This window comes from Cupressus sempervirens, chromosome 8, assembly GCF_028749045.1.
Source record: "Cupressus sempervirens isolate cs-2001-9-10 chromosome 8, ASM2874904v1, whole genome shotgun sequence".
NCBI lineage: Eukaryota > Viridiplantae > Streptophyta > Pinopsida > Cupressales > Cupressaceae > Cupressus > Cupressus sempervirens.
This window is the reverse complement of record NC_143125.1, coordinates 180,158,111-180,178,998: the sequence shown is the minus strand read 5'-3', so window position 1 is coordinate 180,178,998 and position 20,888 is coordinate 180,158,111. Positions and strand designations below refer to the sequence as shown.

The window sequence follows — 20,888 nt, the reverse complement described above, 5'->3', positions numbered from 1 at the left end:
CTAGTTTCAGTGACGGCTGCTCTTTTGTATTCTCTTTTCAAGGGTGTGAACCCCAATAGAACCAGCAATTAATCCATCATATATTAAAAACAACTGATTGAAGTGTTTTAAGGCAAAAAAAATTACCGTTCCTTCAAAATTTTGCATCTAGAAGCTCCTGAATGATAATGATCTTATGGAAAAATGATATGCCTGTATTTTAGTAAATAATTCTATATTTTGATTTTATCAATTAAAAATTATCATTATGTTGGCCCTTGAAAAACTGTTACTACACATTTTATTGTGCTGTGGGAACTTTTAACACGATCATTTTTGTGTAGTTTTTTCTATTGTCATTGTGTCATTCTTGTAGAGCTAGGGGTGTTTTATTAACAAAAGTATCTTATAAATTTGTCAATACTTCACTACTCTTTTTTTTAAATGTCAATATGATGCCCACTTAAATAAATTAAATGCTTCGCCCTCCAGAGAAAAAATAGCAACCAGCATGTCTTAATCAACAATACATAAGTAAGATTGCCCAGCACAGTGAGTTTACTTTGTTATCCAGTTGTCCCAAATTTTGAGAGCATGACAGCACCCAAGACAACTAATATAGAAGATCCTATTAGTAATATTGCTCCAGTCTTAGTTTTCACCTCATTGTAGAAAAAGACAGCCCACATGGCACTTACAAGGAGTTGGCACTGAACTAATGGCCATCCAAGAGCTACCCCCAAGTCCAAAGTTGCATATATGCTACATAGAAACAAAGACCTCTGTTATCAGACATAGAAATAAAAATAGAATGATATCTATAACAGAAAAGTGCAAAAGTAGTTTGCTTCCCCACTAGTTTCCAAATTACATTAGTGTTTTGCTTCTTGTAAATTTTTCCTGGTTGTCTCAAACATATACACAGCAAATGAAAAACGAGTTTGTTTACACGTTCTATTCCGTAAGTATCCCCTAATGAAGATTTATCATTGTATAAATAAATCTGCTTTAGTAGAATTGTATAATTTTTCTCAAACATATAAATAGCAAATGAAAAGTGAAATATGTTGTATTTTGTAGACTAGCAGCACAAATTAGCCACTTCATAAAGAATGGGGAGGGCCACAAAAGGCAGGTGCAAATTTCTAAGTACCATAAGAATCCGATGATCAACAAAGAAAAATAAGGTATCCAAAGGTCTCTTCGTGCTTTTCATGCATAAGAAAGAAGAATCATTTTCCTGGTGCAATTGAGGGTTTTGTAGTGAAAACCTGAAAAAGTTTCCCAAGCTCCAAAGGAGACCTGCAAGAAAAGCTGGACCCACCGCTCCAGGGACATACAAAGAAGGTAGGGGTCTTCCCTGGAAGACTAAAACAATAGCATAACTACCAAAAAGCACCAGTGTCATTGTCATGGACCCTATTCCAAAGGACACCAGGTATTCTACTCCAACAACATCCTGCAGAAACAAAAACACCAAGAGATCTTAGATCCAACAGGGCAGCCAAATAGATCAGGAATCTCCGAAAGCCTACAAATGTTTTCATGACACAATGTTATATATGTAAGTAAAATAAGAATACAATGGGCAGTATAATCCAAGAAGCAAAAGGGCATGAATCCTATCCAATAAAGGAAGGAATAAAATATAAGGAAAATGATTTATCCAGCTATTGTATTTACTTGCCAATAATCGATAAAAATGCGGGTATTAGGTTAGCATTTCCTGATGACAGAAACTCCAAAGCAGTTCAGCACTTAGCCCAGTTATCCAGACAATAAAACTAAAATCAGATATAAAGGTAAATGTCCCATTTGGAATAGAGATAGAAACATTTATACATGCTAACAAAACCATCTCTGTCTACATTTCCTTGGAGTTGAATGAGGTACTTTGTTTCTTGCAATCAATCCTTTAATGATCTTAGATAATCAACTTTACAGAACATAAATCAGGTAAATGATGAGCTACATTTAGTTGCTTCAACTATTGGAGAAGTCACCCAACGGAAATGTGATCATAAGTATATCCGTCATCATTGATAAGTTACATATTTTAGGTACACTATTGCAATGTAGTATGTTGAAGGCTCAAAGATCGAGAGAGGCTGATGTGCTCTGAGAAGGTGATACGTCACCCTCTCGTCATGCGCACCTGCAACTGCTCCTGTGGCATCCTCCATACTCTAGGATACCTTGTGATTGGCTTTGTGTCTCTCCTGTGTGTTTTTGTGTCCTCATTTTTTGTTCTCGTCTTTGTTGTGTTTTTTATTTTATTGTTTGTGTGTGTGTTTAAGCCTGGTTGTATATAATTAACCCTCCAACTTGGCTGCCTTTGTCCTTTGAGTCCCAGGGCTCATTTAATCTGCCTGCATGTTATGGGAGATTTTAATTGCCCCAGCAATAATGAGGAAACAATAGCTGAGCAAAATATTAGCAAACAAATGGGTAATTGTGGTTCGGACAAGCTAAAACTGTGTTACAATTTTGTATTGTGGGCAGAAAAAGGGAAGGTGGAGTGTCCTCTGACAGCAGTGTTTAATGGAGGACCATAGGGATTACTGGGGGTCGACAGAAATGGACTACGAAATGTAGACGTCTTCACAGATGGAGGAGGGGGAGAAAACAGTAAGGCTTCTCCTTCTACCTTGAAAATGCTCTTGCTCACTCCTAATGATAGTAATGTTAAAGGCTATTCAAAGCAAGCAAAATAGATTTAAGAATGTAGCGTTTATCTTTGTACGTATGGACTCTAATGCTTTGCCATCAAGGAAATTTTTTCGATGACTGGATTAACAATGTATGGGGTAAGAAATTGGGCACATATGTCATTTTTGTCAAATGATGCATGAGGGTCTTTTCATTGTGGTGTTTAAAAACCGTAGCATGCAGGAAAGATTTTTGAAAAAGAGCTTTTGGAACGTGGGTCAATCATTGTTTCGGTCTCTCCCATGGTCACCAAAAGGAGACATGGAAAAGTCATTGCCAGGTCTACACCTGACTTGAAATTAAGAATGTTCCTACAGAATTTTGGGCTTTCTTGTCGCAACTATAGAAACCTCTAGGGAACATTCTTCAAATTCAAGAATCAAGGATCAACCTCCCCCATCTGAATGCTAGGGTTTTGATTGTGTTCAACCTAGAGATTGAACTGCTAAGGAAAATCTCTTTGAATTTTGAAGATAAAGTGTTTTGTTGGGATATTGATATTCCAAGTAACTTAAATGCTTGTTTTCATTGCAAAAGAAATGGACATAATAGAAAAGAATGTCCTCTGTTACGAAAAAAAATGAATCTTTTAATGCTATTCCTAGCAAGGAACCTAATTGGGAAGTAATCCCTAAAAAGAGTAATGCAGATGTAGATAAAAATGAGAAGTTTAATTCAGAAAAATGTAATCCATAAGCCAATCACAGTGAAAATGTTTTGGTTCTCATGAGAGAGAGGCCATACTCAATAACTATACTATCTCATTATCGAATCCTTTATTTGAGGATGAATTGGAAGTTATTCCTGTAATGGGTGGGGTCATGAACCAAATGGAACACATAGAGAGACCCATGATGGAAGAGATAACCAAGGAAGACAGAATGCCCAACTATTTGCCTTGGCCTCTATTAATGAGAGAGCAGAGAAGATAAGAAACAATAGGAAGTCGTTGCGGAATGATAATGATCCCAAAGACAGTGTTCCAGCCAGCAATGAAAGTATTAGGAAAGTGCTGTTAATATATGAACTGGAGATGGTGGATGCCTCTTGGAAAGATGAAAACCCTCCCACCCTTTGTGGAGGTTGCTAAGAAGAAAAAGAGGAAAACATCAAACAGACAATCTCTTTCACATCTTAATACTTATAAATCCACTCCCAAGAAAACTGGGGAGATGCTAAAGTTTTTAAACAAACTCTTGATTGGCACCAAGTGGGCTGATAACATCTTAATGTCTAGTGCCTCCCCATGTAATAGGTGTTGACAATTGGCTATATGTAGATATGTAAATGTTGTCATTAATGGCAACAGATGATGTACATGCTTGTAGTAAACCTCAAAAATAAAGATACTTAGCTTTGTGGTACTTAGAAAATCATCTAAAGTATGGAAATGGTTTATAGCAGAGTATTGTTGTGTATAACTTGTTTATATGATGTTATTCTTGAGAGAGAAGATATATAGAAACAGTATACATGTTTATTGTGATGTGTATAACCTCGGACATCAGTATGGACAGTACGGAAGAAAGATATTTAAGACGTACAGAACATTGGAATGAAAGGTAAAGGAATTATTTTTACAAAATAATTACTTAACCAATTAGGAACGACATCCTAGATGTTTACTCAGTTGGAAAAGTTTATTTTGGTCTTAGCCGACCTAGCAGCAATTTGTGTAAAGGCATGGTATTTATGCAAAGACATCTTGTGAGATTATTGTGTAGTAACATGCAAAAGTTGTGAATTGCAAAGTTTTGTATCATATGCAGAAGCGAATTTTGATAACCTGATTTTGTGATCCGAGATCGAGCTGAGGTCGGAGATTAGATGACAGCATCCATACTACTGTAATTCAAGGAACTTTAATTACTTGTTTGGGCAGTGAGCTCTTCTTGTAATTGAATGTGCATGTTTGGGCAATGAGCTCTTCTTGCTCTCATTGTACCACAACTCCTAACAAGGTTGGAATCTTCTAACAAAGATTCAAAGTCTCCTAACAGGGACTCATATGTACTGAATGTGTTTATAAACTCCTAACAAGGTCCATCCTCTAACAAGGAACATTTATATTAGTACATCATCTAGTGGATATCATCCCCACCAGGGTTTTCCCTTAGCCAAGGTTTCCCTAGTTAACAAAATATGGTGTTATGAGTTCTCTCTATGCATGGTTACTTTTACTATTTGGCATTACCTGTTTACTTTCTTATGCATGGTTCAAAGTAATTAATAATATCCAGTTGGCGACAAAAGTTTGTAGAATACTGATTCACGCCCCCCCCCCCCCTAGTATTCCCTATTTCTAACAATTGGTATCAGAGCACAGTTACTCATAAGAGGCTTAACAGCTTGAGTAAGATCCTTATGGATATGGAATAGTTGATGAAGAACCTTGAAGAGGCACTTGAACAAATTGATCTCCTTACTGAAGAAAGAGATAAGTTGAAAGATAGATATGAAGACTCCAAAGTATATGTTGGACAACTGAAGGACAAGATTGAACATCTCAAATCAAAGCCTAAATCTACTAAATCTGAAAGTAGTGATGATGAATATTCAAAACTGAAGACAGAGTACAAAATCTTGAAGCATGAATTGAAGATTACCAATCTAAAGTTGAGTTTGAAGAATGATCCTAGCAAAGTTGAATAGGATTTGAAGGCTGAAAATTCAGATCTTAGAGCAAATCTAGCAAAGAGGACATCTGAACTTGAAACATTAAAAGCAAATCATGAAGAACTTCACAAGTACAACACTATTGTGAAAGGTTAACTAACTCAAAGCAAGCTACAAAGAAAAGCTTGATGATTCAATGTCAATACAAAGAGCTACCTATGATACGACTGGTATTGGTTACCTATTTAACATGTCTGCGAAGAAACCTAAAAGTGGATCAAATCTTAAAGAAAAAGATAAATCTGATAATAAGATTGAATCCAGTCAATCTTCTAATAAATCTAAAGACATGGGTCAATGAGTTTAACTCAAAATCACACAGTTATATCCTAATAGCAATATCACAACTTGATTTAATGTGGAAATTGTCTCCTTGTTATCAATTGATGAGCTTACAGGGCTTTCTAATGAATGGTTCATAAGGCACAACACTTGGTGAAGGTTTTGCAAATGGGGTTGCAAGCTTTGGGTTTAACCATGGAGAAACTCCGTAGTTAAGCACGCTTAGGCTGGAGCAGTACTGAGATGGGAGACCTCCCAAGAAGTCCCGGTGCTTCACCCCTGTGAGCATCACCTAGATCCAATGAAATGCTAAGTGTTCCATTTATTCTCATGAGATATGAATTCATGTTGAATCACTACTCATGAAACATGAGTCAATGAGTTTTACTCAAAATCACAGAGTTAAATCCTAATAGCAATATCACAACTTGACTTGATGTGGAAATTATCTCCTACTTATCAATTGATGAGCTTAAGGGGCTTTCTAATGAATGGTTCATAAGGCACAACACTTGGTGAAGGTTTTGCAAATGGGATTGCAAGCTTTGGGTTTAACCATGGAGTAAACTTCATAGTTAAGCGCGCTCAAGCTGGAGTAGTATTCGGACGGGTGACCTCTTGGGAAGTCCCGATGCTTCACCCGTGTGAGCATCACCTAGATCCAATGAGTGCTAAGTGTTCCATTTATTCTCATGAGAGATGGATTCATGTTGAATCACTACTCATGAAACATGGGTCAATGAGTTTGACTCAAAATCACACAATTAAATCTTGATAGCAATATCACAACTTGACTTGATGTGGAAATGATCTCCTACTTATCAATTGATGAGCTTAAGGGGCTTTCTAATGAATGGTTCATAAGGCACAACACTTGGTGAAGGTTTTGCAAATGGGGTTGCAAGCTTTAGGTTTAACCATGGAGGAAACTCCATAGTTAAGCGCACTCAGGTTGGAGTAGTACTGGGATGGGTAACCTCCTGAGAAGTCCCAATGCTTTGCCCATGTGAGCATCACCTAGATCCAATGAGTACTAAGTGTTCCATTTATTCTCATGAGAGATGGATTCATGTTGAATCAATACTCATGAAATATGGGTCAATGAGTTTGACTCAAAATCACACAATTAAATCCTGATAGCAATATCACAACTTGACTTGATGTGGAAATTATCTCCTACTTATCAATTGATAAGCTTAAGGGGCTTTCTAATGAATGGTTCATAAGGCACAACACTTGGTGAAGGTTTTGCAAATGGGCAAGCAAGCTTTGGGTTCAACCATGGAGGAAACTCCGTAGTTAAGTGCGCTCAGGCTAGAGTAGTATTGGGATGGGTGACCTCTCGGGAAGTCTCAGTGCTTCACCCCTGTGAGCATCACCTAGTTCCAATGAGTGCTAAGTGTTCCATTTATTCTCATGAGAGATGGATTCATGTTGAATCGCTACTCATGAAACATGGGTCAATGAGTTTGACTCAAAATCACACAGTTAAATCCTGATAGCAATATCACAACTTGTCTTGATGTGGAAATTATCCCTTACTTATCAAATCTATAGAAGTTGGACCAGAGAAGGAAACTGAGAAATTGGATGAACCTAAGCAAGTGGAATCTCCTAAGGAAACCAAGTATGAATTTAGAGGTAAGTGTTTTTCATGTAATGAAATAGGTCATATGAAAAGAAATTGTACAAATAAGTCATTTAATCATGTTACAAATTTTTATTGTCATAATTGTCATGGTATGGGTCATAAAGCAATTGATTGCAAGAAGCCCAAATATGATAATAATAAAAGGAATAGTAGAATGTCTGGAAATACTAACCCTGCCGATAGAAGAAGATCTAATGCAAGGACATCAAGAAAAAGAAGACCTTATGAAGAAAGAAAGCAAATCGTGTGTTATAAGTGTAACAACTTTGGACACATAGCCCGGAACTGTCAAGCACCTATTGATCAACAGAATCTTAGAAGCAGAACCCCAGTATGTCAATTATGCAAGAACTTTGAACACACAGCAAAGTACTATAGAATGGACAGAAGCAACAATGGAAGAAATTTCAGAAATGACAGAGGAAATCATGAAAGGAACTTTGGAAACAAAAACAATGGAAGAAATTTCGGAAATGACAGAAGGAATCATGAAAGTAATGCTGAAACTAAGAAAGATAATGAAGATCAAAGAAATGTAGTTAGTGAACTTCGAGAAGAACTTGATGAGACATTCGTAAAAGAACTAACTATTGGATCTAAAGAAACGTTAGTTGATGTAGAGAAAGGAAGATTGAAGTCAGGAATCGAGTTTGATTCAACCAAGTTGAATTAAGCTTGTTCACAGCACCAGAGTTTGAAACTTCTTTTAGAGATCGAGCTATGAGTAGCGAGGTTGAGAGAAGATGTATCTAGATGAGTTTAGATTGTAGCTAAGCTCGCTCACAATTTGGAGCTTAGCGGAAATAGTTACAAAGGAAATAAGAGTAACTGTTATAACAGAGAAAGTTTATTTTGTGACAAAAGATGGAATCTATGTTTTCATAGCAAATTTTGTGGAGCAAAGTTTTGTGAAGCATTGTCATGATGAAAGGAAGCTATGATTAACCTCGGGTAGCATTTGAAGATCGGACAGATGATTTTGAATAGAATTCATAATGGGAAGTTTTGGATGGGAGACAGTGTAGTTTACATTTCAGCCAACCTTATTCATAAGGTTACTAGTCTTAGCAAACAAGCTAGTGTACCTATTGGTGAGAAATTAGTTAAGAAAAAGGTTGAAAGTTATCCTAAGGCAGTTTATAATGGTAAGGCAATGGTGATCAGCACCATTAGTCAACATGATGTGAGATTCTTGAGCAAAACCATTGCATATTCTATTTGTGCAAGTTCTAAGAGTGATGAGTTGTCAGCAAGCTTTATCTATGCAGCCTGCGAGATTTGTGTTGAGAAAGAACAAGTGAATTTGAGTGAGATTTTGAGAGTGCAACTCCTTGAGAATCTAGAGAAGATTAAGAGAACTAAGAATGGTGTATTTAGATTTCAGTCACTAATCAATCACATTTTCTTTCATGTACTTAAAAGATTTTCATTTCTATCAATTATAGAGATTATGAGTAGTGAGAGATGTACTATGGATAAGATAACAGATGTATGCAAAAGGCATCCTATAGACAAAATCTTGGATAGCGGATACCTGATTATGAGAACATTACAAAATGAGATGAAACAGAGATTCAGAATTGCACTTGCAATTGTTGACAAATTTAAAAAGGATATATGTTTTATGGTAGATACTAACCTAACACATATTGAAGCAATAGAACCTCAGGAAACTTTTCTTGATCCCTTAGGTTATGAATTGAGTGAAGATGTAGCTATTGGTTACATTGATCTATTACTTAACTCCGGAAAGGACCAAGCATCTTACAAATTTGGAACATATGAGGAGATAACTAAGTCAGCTTACCAAGCATCCTTGGAGAAAGCGTCTCATAAGAAGATTGAGACTATGATGAAGAAAGCATTAACTGAAGCTGGTATGTCAGAAAGTGAATCACAGGTAGTTAGGCAAACTATCTTCGGCCTAAAGCAAATTGGTGAACAAGGTGTGATGTATGTAACACCTCTATCAATTGGGCAAGCATCAAATGTATCTATTGCAGTGACTCCTACTGAACAAAGTATTCCATATGCTATTGTATCAGCCGATCAACCAAGTGAACCCAAAAGGAAGTCTAAAAGGTTAGTAGAAGTTGAGACTCATAAATCAAAGAGAGTTAAGCAACTAGCTACTAGACCTGAGAAAAGGAAGAAAACATTGTTGACAATTGAAGACTCCAATGAGGAAGATGATGAGGAACAAGAAGTTAAACAGCCAAAAAAGGTTATTGTTTCTAAGCAGTCAGCAGGTAAAACAAGGCAACCCCGGAAACCAAAGATAAGAAAGATTAACACAGCTACTGCCAATGAAGGGAACTTTGTACAAATGAATAAGTTTTATGATTTGTACAATGAAATTGAGAAAAAACAGATTGATATCTCTGCTGTGAGACATATGATTCTTAATAATTTGAAACTTGAAGTTATTGAAGGTATTGTAAATCAGAAAGTCTATGACAGACTTATAGCTAAGAAGGCACCAGTTCGAGAAGAAGACATGGAACTTAATCCATGATAAGGACTATATGCAAAACTGATGATGAAGAAGAAATCAGAAAATTGATGAACAAAATAGCACCCCACTTAAGGAACAAGATAAGGTTGTTTCTATTTATGGGAGGTGAGAAGAATGTTATAAGAAGTGAAACAGCTACAGCCATCAACCAGATGATGTCTGAATCTAAGGCAGCACCTACCACAGCAGAGAAAACTTCAGAAGTATCAATAAGTGGAGATACAATGTAGATTGATCAAACTAATATTACTGTTAATATTGAAGATGATCCTTTTAATCAGCCTGAGTGTCATTCCGAGGACATTCAAGATTAGTTATAACTGATTGAAGAAGAGAATAGGCAGTTAGAGGAAGAAAAGAAGAAGATTAAAAAAGCCAAGCTGAAATTGCTTGAGGAGGATAAGAGGCAGGAAGAAGAAAAGAAGAGGAGAAAAGAGGAAAACCAGAAGAAGCTAGAAGAAGAAAAGAAAGAACAGGAAAGGAAATAAAAAGAGAAGGAAGAAGACGAGAGAAAAACAAGGGAGACAGCAAAGAAGAAACAAAAGGATGATGAGACTAAAGCATCTAGCTCATCCACTCCACTATCTCTTGCCAACCTTACAAGTGATGATGATGATCAAACTAACTTGATCTCATCTTTAAACAAATTGATTGAGAAAAACAAGAAAGTCAAGAGTCTATAGAGAGCATTAATGGAGGTGATTGACAGATTGCACAGCATTCTGGCAGCCATTCATACAGAAGTAGATCTCGAACAGAAAGCCAAAGTAGTAGTAAAATCATTTGATGATGAATTTACTAATTTGTTAAATGTTGCAGAGTCTAAGGCACAAATTTCTCATGATGCTAATCTTTTTAGCACTATTTGTCAGAACATAAAGAATGATTTGATGAGTCTTGATACTTATATCAAGGAACTCCAAAGATGTCAACAAGATGGCAAGGTACTGTACATCAAATGTACTTTATCTCACAAGTTGACTAAAGTTTTGGACAATAATATGGAAGGGAAGCTAAGTGAGTTGGAAGCTCTGACAAGGCAATTACAACAACCTTCTAACAAAGTTGATGATTTTGAAAGACAAGTTGTCGGTGTTTACACTGACATCAAGAATCTACAACTTGAAAAAGAGCTAATTTTAAGAAGATTATCAGACTTCAGAGAATCTATTGCTCTAAAACTATCAGCCACTAAGAGACAATTGGAGGAATGTGTCAAAGCAAAGGACACTTATTCCAATTTCATATACTCCAACCTTAATGCAATTGAGATTGTATCATATGCCCTATGTGCAATTCTCACTATAGCCGAAGCAATCAAGGACACATGGGAGAAAGGTACGAACAGTCTAAAGGAAAATTTTGATGATTGTAGGAAGATGATATCAGCTTGAGGCAGCAAGATGGAAATTTCGACAGTTTTTGGACATTCCGACCTTTGTCATTGATGTCAAAGGGAGAGAAGTTATATGAGAAAATTGTAAGTTACGCATTTTGTAGTCATGTCAAAAGGGGGAGCATTTCTAAGATGAAGTATTTGTAATAGATAGTGAGTATGGTAATGTTGTAAGTTTTGGTAAAGTTTTTGATACTTAGCCAATTTTCCTACTTTTTTGCCATCAATGCCAAGGGAGATTGCTAACAATTGCCTATATGTAGATATGTAAATGTTGTCATTAATGGAAACACATGATGTACATGCTTGTAGTAAACCTCGGAAATAAAGATACTTAGCTTTTTGATACTCAGAAAATTGTCGAAGTATGGAAATGGCTTACAACAGAGTATTGTTTTGTGTATAACTTGTTTATACGATGTTATTCTTGAGAGAGAAGATATATGGGAACAATATACATCTTGATGATGATGTGTATAACCTCGGACATTAGTACGGAAGAAAGATATTTAAGATGTACAGAACATCGGAATGAAAGGTAAAGGAATCATTTTTACAAAATAATTACTTGACCAATTAGGGACGACATCCTAGATGTTTACTCTAAGTTGGAAAAGTTTATTTTGGTCTTAGCCGACCTAGCAACAATTTGTGTAAAGGCATGGTATTTATGCAAAGACATCTTGCGAGATTATTGTGTAGTAACATGTGAAAGTTGTGAATGTGAAGTTTTGTATCATATGAAGAACCGAATTTTGATAACCTAATTTTGTGATCCGAGATCGAGCTAAGGTCAAAGATCAGACGAAAGAAGGTACAACATCCATACTACTATAATTCAAGGAACTTTAATGACTTGTTTGGGCAGTGAGCTCTTCTTGCACTCATTGTACCATAACTCCTAACAGGGTTGGAATCTCCTAACAGGGATTCAAAGTCTCCTAACAAGGACTCATATGTACTGAATGTGTTTATAGACTCCTAACAGGGTCCATCCTCTAACAAGGAACATTCATATTAGGACATCATCTAGTGGGTATCATCTCCACCAGTGTTTTCCCTTGGCCAGGGTTTCCCTAGTTAATAAAATATGGTGTTATGAGTTCTCTCTATGCATGGTTATTTTTACTGTTCAGCATTACTTGTTTACTTTCTTATGCATGGTCCAAAGTAATTAATAATATCTAGTTGGCGGCAAAAGTTTGTAGAATGTTGATTCACACACCCCACCCCCCCCCCCCCCCCCAACCTCAGAAGTATTCCCTATTTCTAATAATAGGGCATATAGTTACTTTGAAGTATCAAGAGATCGAATTGGGTATCTGCAATATCTATACTCCCAATGATTACAGAGATAGGGCTACTCTAAGGGATTGGATATCCAGCCCCCTTCCCAAGATACATTGGATTCTTATTGGTAATTTTAACATGATCGAATATAGATAAGACAAAATTGGGGGAATGAAGCATGAATAAAAAGATAATGAGCTGTACTTCTGGGAAAAGTGTAAGACAAGGCTCAATCTAATTGATCCTTTAGAGAGGAAAAGGGAAGATTCTAAAGGAATTTGGTTTACATGGTGCAATAACCAAGCTTCCAAACAGAGGATATATTGTAGAATCAATAGAATCTATGTTGATGCCTATGTATTCTCCATTGTGGTGATAAGAGAAATAACCCCATCATTGTTACCCCAGGCATTCTGTTCGACCATTCTCCCATTTCTGTTATTATCAATATCATAGGTGTATGTCATCCCACTGAAAGATCCAGGCCAAATAATGTGTTTAAATTGAACACTTCTCTACTTAAAGATGTTGACACCCTTGGGGCTATAAGAATGGCTACTTACCTTTCCAAAAAAATCACCAAGAGTTGAGGGTTGTTGAGAGGTGGGATGTTCTAGTGGACCCCTAGAGGAAAATGTTTCAATTAGTTGAGAAGAAGAAAGCCAGAGACAGTAACCAATTGGAAGAGGCACTTCAAGTTAGGCTCAATAAGGTTGTAGCTTTCTTCAACATAAAGGTCACAATGAGTATTTGGAAGTAGAATTGGTTAAGGCCAAGATGGAAATCAAAAAGACTAAAATTGCAAGATTCAGAGGTCAGAGTATCAATGTCATATCCCCAATTTCTGCCCTTCCTTAGTGACAACATTTCTAGCAGGGTTGATCTATTATCTAGTTCCCATAGGCCAATAGAGCGTAGAGGGAACCAACCCAGGGGATTTGAGAGTCATGCATGAGCTTCCCAAGTAGTTTGGAGCAATAGACAATAGTTTCCTACAATTTAGGAGGGATTCTTAATTTGTAGGGATTGACTAGGAGTGGTCTAGGAAGCATTTGGAGACCTCGATGAACGTTTTGGAAACTTAGAGTGCATTTCGTATTTTTTAGGAGGAACTCCCAGTTCAGTGACAGTTCTCTCAGAGGTGCACACAGTAGGGGAGAGTCATTGGGATTCAATTTTGGTTGATTGGGGTTGTCTCCTACTTTTTAGGAGCATCCCTAGATTTTAGGGATGGACTGCCAGTTGACCCATCTTGTTCGGCATCAATCACAGATAGGTGACAAGGTCAGATTCATGTTTGATTGGTCATTTTGGGCCTTTTGGGACCATTTGGGAAATATTTTAATATATTTAAATATTTCCTAAGTTGGTGATTAAATAAATTAAATAAGGTTAAGTTTTAGCCATTTTGGAGTAATAAGGGGTTTTTTGGCCTCATCTGGATGCGCATCCTATGGTGTGATAGCTCGTTGGAAAGGTCTCAAAATTTTCTAAATCTTTCTCATTGGTCTTAGGGCATTTCAGTGAATGGAATTCTATCTATGAGGAAAAAGGTCATTTTCTAGTAACACGACTACTTTAAAATAAGAAATTATAACATTTTCACTACACAACACCACTTGGAGACACTTAGGGTTCGATTTGCAATTGAGAGGGGGTTATAAGGAGATGGAAGCTTCATTCTAAGATCATCTTTTACATATTGAAAAACTTGTTTTTGTGAATTGGCTCTGAGAGAGCAATTCTTCATCTGGGACGCAAACCCTAGGTTCTGGATTGGTTGGGACGTAGCCCTCAGCAGTTATTGGCATTGGATTCTTCAGACAGTGTGCATTGCTATCAAGGATAGAGTATACCATTCTTTATTGTGGATTCAGGTTGCAGATTTATAGTTTCAGCATTAGAAATTGATTCTTTCAACTGGGACGTGATTCCTTGCAGTCTTACGGCTGCCATTTGCAGCAGTTTGGCATCATTGTTGGATGTAAGCTCCTTGGAACTGCATTGGATTTATTATTTGGCTTTATAAATCAGAAATCTGTCTGGTACGATTTATAGCAATTCTGATTTGGCTCTATGTTCTTATTTATTTTCAGTCTCCTCTCATGTTTATTGTTCATTATTCATTACTATTGTGAAAACTATCAAAAAACACAAAACAAAAACAAAACCTTCTGCAACTTATGTCTATTCTCAAAGACCATCAAAGAAATCACAGGAAAATATAGTTTATTAATTTAAAAACTACAGCAAATCAGCAAGGGCATCTATCAGGGATCTTTCAGTTCTTTGATGGTCTTTGAGAATAGACAAAAGTTGCGGAAGTTTGTTTTTGTTTTGTGTTTTTTGATAGTTTTCACAATAGTAATGAATAATGAACAATAAACATGAGAGGAGACTAAAAATAAATAAGAACATAGAGCCAAATCAGAATTGCTATAAATCGTACCAGGCAGATTTCTGATTTATAAAGCCAAATAATAAATCCAATGCAGTTCCAAGGAGCTTACATCCAACAATGATGCCAAACAACTGCAAATGGCAGCCATAAGACTGCAAGGAATCACGTCCCAGCTGAAAGAATCAATCTGTAACGCTGAAACCATAAATCTGCAACTTGAATCCACAATAAAGAATGGTGTACTCTATCCCTGATAGCAATGCACACTGTCTGAAGAATCCAATGCCAATAACTCTGAGGGCTACGTCCCAGCCAATCTAGAACCTGGGGTTTGCATCCCAGATGAAAAATTGCTCTCTTAGAGCCAATTCACAAAAACAAGTTTTTCAATATGCAAAAGATGATCTTAGAATGAAGCTTCCATCTCCTTATAACCCCCTCTCAATTGCAAATCGAACCCTAAGTGTCTCCAAGTGTTGTGTAGTGAAAATGTTATACTTTCTTATTTTAAAGTAGTCATGTTACTAGAAAATGACCTTTTCCCTCATAGATAGAATTCCATTCACTGAAATGCCCTAAGACCAAACAGAAAGATTTAGAGAATTTTGACACCTTTCCAACGAGCTATCACACCATAGAATGCGCATCCAGATGAGGCCAAAAAACCCCTTATTTCTCCAAAATGGCTAAAACTTAACCTTATTTAATTTATTTAATCACCAACTTAGGAAATATTTAAATATATTAAAATATTTCCCAAATGGTCCCAAAAGGCCCAAAATGACCAATCAAACATGAATCTGACCTTGTCACCTATCTGTGACTGATGCCGAACAAGATGGGTCAACTGGCAGTCCATCCCTAAAATCTAGGGATGCTCCTAAAAAGTAGGAGACAGCCCCAATCAACCAAAATTGAATCCCAATGACTCTCCCCTACTGTGTGCACCTCTGAGAGAACTGTCACTGAACTTGGAGTTCCTCCTAAAAAATATGAAATGCACTCTAAGTTTCCAAAACGTTCGCCGAGGTCTCCAAATGCTTCCTAGACCACTCCTAGTCAATCCCTACAAATTAGGAATCCCTCCTAAATTGTAAGAAACTATTGTCTATTACTCCAAACTACTTGGGAAGCTCATGCATGACTCTCAAAGCCCCTGGGTTGGTTCCCTCTACGCTCTATTGGCCTATGGGAACCAGATAATAGATCAACCCTGCTAGAAATGTTGTCACTAAGGAAGGGCAGAAATTGGGGACATGACAATCAAAGCGAAAATGAATCGTCTGAAAGAAGGTGATAGAGGTTCAAACTACTTCTTTAACATCATCAGGCACAAACAAAATAAGGGAGAGGATTGGGGAAATTAATCTTACTAATGGCACCACCAACAACCCACAGGAAATTGGCAAAGATTTGTGGAGTTTTACAAGGTGTTGTTTACATCAGAACATAAGCAGGAAAATGTGGATAGAATGGAGCAGTGCCTAAAGTTAAATCCCAAAAAAATGTCTGAGGAAGATGCAGCGAGTTTGTCTGACAAAATCTTTGTTAGTGAAATTGAAGATACAATTAAGTCACTGGATAACAAATCCCCAGGACTTGATGGATTGCCTACAGAATTCTACAAGGGAAACATTGAGTGGATTAGTGAGGACTTACGGATCAATAAAATGAGGTATTCTACAGAGGATTCCTTGGGAAAAATATCAACCAAGGTGATATCAAACTTCCCCCTAAAGAGAGGGATAAAACACTTGTGAAGAACTGTAGGCTGATAACACTGTTGAATCTTTCTTATAAGATCATAGCAAAGACTCTTGCAAGAAGAGTATCAGGGATATTGGGGAAGATTATATCACTTAGTCAAACAGATTTTATAAAAGGCAGATATATCTTAGGAAATTTGATCACTGGTTGGGAAGCTATGCATCTGGCCGAGGAAGATGGCAAAAATGTGGTCATGATTCTGCTAGGTTTTGAAAAGGCCTATTACAGAATTGAGTTTCCTTTTGTGCTTGGAATGATGAGAGTGTTTGGTTTACCACCTTATTTTTGTAAATGGATTGAGATATTGTTCAGTGACTCTTCCACTGTAATTGATGTCAATGGAAGCTCTGATCCTAGTCAGCTCCAAAGATTGCTCAAACAAGGGTGTCCCATTGCACCAGCTTTGTTTGTTATTGTGCTTGATTTTTTGTACCATATACTTAGGTGCTCTGAATTGGGGCATCCTATCAGGGATATTAAACTACCAGATAATTATATTCTACTTAATGCCCAATTTGCAGATGACACTGCTCTGTTCCTAAAACTTAATGAAAGTAATTTTGACAATAATCTGGACAGGCTTCAGTTATTTTTTCTAGTTTCAAGGGCCAAGGTGGCTCCACAGAAATCTACGGTGATTGGGTGGACTGAAAAGCCCCCGGTCTGGCTTTCTAGCAAGGAGTGGGGTTGGGCTGGGCACACCAAGGTGGTCAGATACTTAGGGATCCCATTTTCCATTAACCCTTCCTTGAAGGAAATGTGGAATTGGATTTTCGCTAAAGTTGAGAGAAAGTGCCTGAAGTGGCAGACTTGTCTCTTATCTCAGGCTGGGAGGGTACAGGTGGTTTGGAAACTGTTGTCCTCCCATGCTATCTATTACTCATCTACCTGGCTTTTTCTAACTATCAGATAAATAAATTGCAAAGAATCTTGAGGTATTTTCTCTGGTCAGATGGGCAGAGTACTTAAAAAAGACACAATGTTTAGCACTGGTGTTGTACACTTAAAGAGTCTAGGGGCCTTGGACTCTGTGACTTCAAGACACATGGAATTGCTCTAGCAGCCAAATGGATTTTTAAGGCTGTCCAAGGGAGTGAGCCTTGGAAAGAGCTAATAAGAAACGATATCTGCTTATCTAAGCCCAAAAGAGGTAGAAGTTGGAATACTCTGGGTTTCAGTGATACGTTGTTGGGGGATTTTGAAGTTAAATTTTTTGGCTCTGTTATCTTTCCTCTTTGTGAAAGGCTATGTTCTAGAGAGGCTATTGGGCAATCTCCAGCTTATTCAGTCTTGGAAAGATCTTTGTGGTGGGGTATTAGTTTGAATGAAAAGCCACTTGCTTTGACACTGTGTGACTCTGCTATTATTTGGAATTCTTCAAGGCATATGCTCCATTAGCAATCTTCTTGTGTTCAGCTGTCTTAGTTCATGGGAGAAACTATGTTCCAAGTTTGGTATCCCCCTCTCTCACAAAAAGACATATACTCTGATTTGAAAAGTAGCAGGGCCCTTCTTTCCTGGGAAAATTTTATCACCCAACCAGTTTTTGGAACAGCTAAAATGGAAAAATGGTAATTCTTTTTATAGTATTACAGCTAAGCAGATCTATTTGATGCTTAGAGAAGACTCAAGGATACTACAATGGATTAATGAGTCCTCGGATTGCAAATGGTCAGAGCACAACTGGAACTTTGCACTTAACCGTTTTTGGTGCCATCTTGGTGAACCGAGGAAGAAATGTCTTCAATGGCAGGTCCTCCTAAACAAAGTGGTTGTTGGGAATGTGTTATCTTCTTTTGGTTTCTCTGCTGTGGTGTGTTCTGGGTGTTCTTTCACTGAGTATGTTAACCACCTTTTCTTTAATGTCCCTTACCAAAACGGGTCTGGTCCTTGTTTATTGGTTCTCCTGTGACTTGGAACTCCTGACCTGGCCTGTCGTGGTATGAAGTTCTCGCTGGTTTTGTAGACCGCTTTGATGATTATCTAAACACCTGGTCTGTTTTATTTTGTGAAATTGTTTGGTTTCAGTAGTCCAAGAGAATCAAGGATGTTCTTCAAGGTTAAAAGAGAACCCTTACCAAGTCTAGCATTTAACTCACCTTTCCACATATCATGTTGCAGGTCTCTGTTGTGTTGGAGATACCAAAGAGCCGGTTCATGGTACTGGTTGGATGCTGTTGATCTATAAAGTCTGATATCAAATCCGCTCACATTTTCAATGCCAATAAAGATATGCTTGATCAGGAGAAGTGTAAAATTCCTTATTTCTAATCTCTGTTTCTGAATGAAATCTCAGAAATAATAATTCATAATACAGGTTCAATCTATTTGCATAACATAATTGCAGAGCGCACAGGAATTGGCAGACAATTTTGTTAAAATAAATAGATCATCAACTGTAATTATGCAGAAATTACATTTTAAGATTGCACCTGAATCATCAAGGATATTAATGCAGTAGCTTCGGCACCTACGGCAGTTCCCTCTGGATATTGCACTACACAATTATGCAGACTAATTTGCTATTGATTCTCCACGCCAATTGATTTGTTTTGGTTTGTGAATATTCTTCCAACATTGACACCCAGGATTTGAAACATATAGCAAACAGGGCATTCACCGTAATTCCTGTGTGTTTACTAATGATGAATTCCAGGATTTTCCATCTTTCCACCAACTTGTGATGAACCCCAATACTCTCTTCAGAAGTCTCTGCTCACGTGAATAGATTGGGAAAGATTCAAATGTTTGAACAGACATGTATTGCAAGAACAACAATTGCCTCAGGTATGATGGAGCCCCAAAATTTTGGCATCCATTTAAGAGATATGAATGGATCTGATAATTTTAATGGATAATGTATGCAGACTGGTTGAAACTGAAACAGCAGGAGAAACCATTCATCTACAATAGGAAATGAAGTTGAGGATTTTTAAATCCATGATCTGTATACATTGACAGTAATTGCTGAGCATCAGGGTAGCTCCGAAGTATTGAAGCAGGCTATTGCAGAAATTTTATCTTTTGTTGATAAGCAGCATGCCCAGTGGTTAACTGGAGTTCAGTTAGTTGACTATATACGAAAAAATAAACATGTTCTGCCCACTGGCTATGACGGGGTGGATTCACTTCTTGGAGGTGGATTACTTGAAGGCACCCTCACAGAGCTAGTTGGCCCTTCAGCATCTGATTTCCTTGACGATCTTTCTAAATCTTCCGTTAAGTCCAAGGATCAACAAAGAAAATTTGAAATAACAATGAAAGAAATTCTCCATTATAATGTGTTTGACATCTACTCTATGCTGGACCTACTACACCATACTGAATTGTGCATGAGGACTCAGGACAAAAATAGAAATCCAAGGGTGCATTTACTTATTGTAGATTCAGTATCTTCTGTTGTAACTCCTGTTCTCATTGGCGGCAATTTGCAAGATGAACGTATGTGCAGTAGAACCATGGCAAAATTTCCAGATTTCTCAGTAAAGCAAAAATTATCAACAGGATGTTCGCAAGAGGCATATGGAGAAATATGGAAGCATATATAGCAACCAACGTTATGTATTCAGATGAAACTCCATCTATAACATAGAATATGTACCCACGTGGAATGGGGAGAGTTTGCAAAAGTATGAGTCAGTAATCAAGGTTGCAGTTTGACAGACCCGAGAATAAAATCATATTCAAAAATCCTTTTGGAGCGAATAGAAAGGTTGGATAGTCGCCCATAGTCTTCATTGGTAAAGACGGCAACAGAGATGCCTAAAGAAATCGCAGCCACTGCTCGAATAGCAGGATTCATAGACTTCTGAGAGCCCGATACAGAATTATAAATGTATGTGTTGGAAGGATTTTGCGTAAATGAAGATGCCAAATATATATATATATATATATATATATATATATATATATATATATATATATATACATTGTGGATGGAGCACGGGAGATATAATTTATCCAAACATCAATGAAGTTTCCTAGTCCAGCCTAGCGCAGGAAGGAATCCTAGTGAAGTTTGAAAGAGATATGAAGGACTCAGTTTTAATAATTTTTGATCATAGATATTATAGCACTAACCCTTCATCAACTCGTTAGCAATTGTTTGATGATGTGTATCTGATGACGTTTTATGTTTTCTACAGATCTGAATAGATGGAGACATAGAGAGTTTCTTGCGGCAAGGATATTCATCCGAATGATGCTCTGCCTATAGAAAATT

General features: G+C 37.2%; 1 protein-coding gene and 1 pseudogene across 2 annotated transcripts in view; one reads left to right on the top strand and one right to left on the bottom strand.

Annotated features, from left to right (window-relative positions):
- Nucleotides 1-366: 366 nt before the first annotated feature.
- LOC149542153 (uncharacterized) overlaps nt 367-20,888 on the bottom strand; it is a 58,924-nt gene continuing 38,402 nt past the window's right edge. For both annotated transcript variants that reach the window (XM_089797186.1, XM_089797187.1), the window contains exons 5-6: nt 1,251-1,438; nt 367-741 (exon numbers count right to left, since the gene is read on the bottom strand). In XM_089797186.1, the coding sequence (XP_089653312.1) occupies nt 546-741; nt 1,251-1,438 (384 nt within the window). In that variant the 3' untranslated portion in view covers nt 367-545. The remainder of the gene's footprint in view (nt 742-1,250; nt 1,439-20,888) is intronic.
- On the top strand, nt 19,425-20,214 carry LOC149542154 (DNA repair protein RAD51 homolog 4-like; annotated as a pseudogene).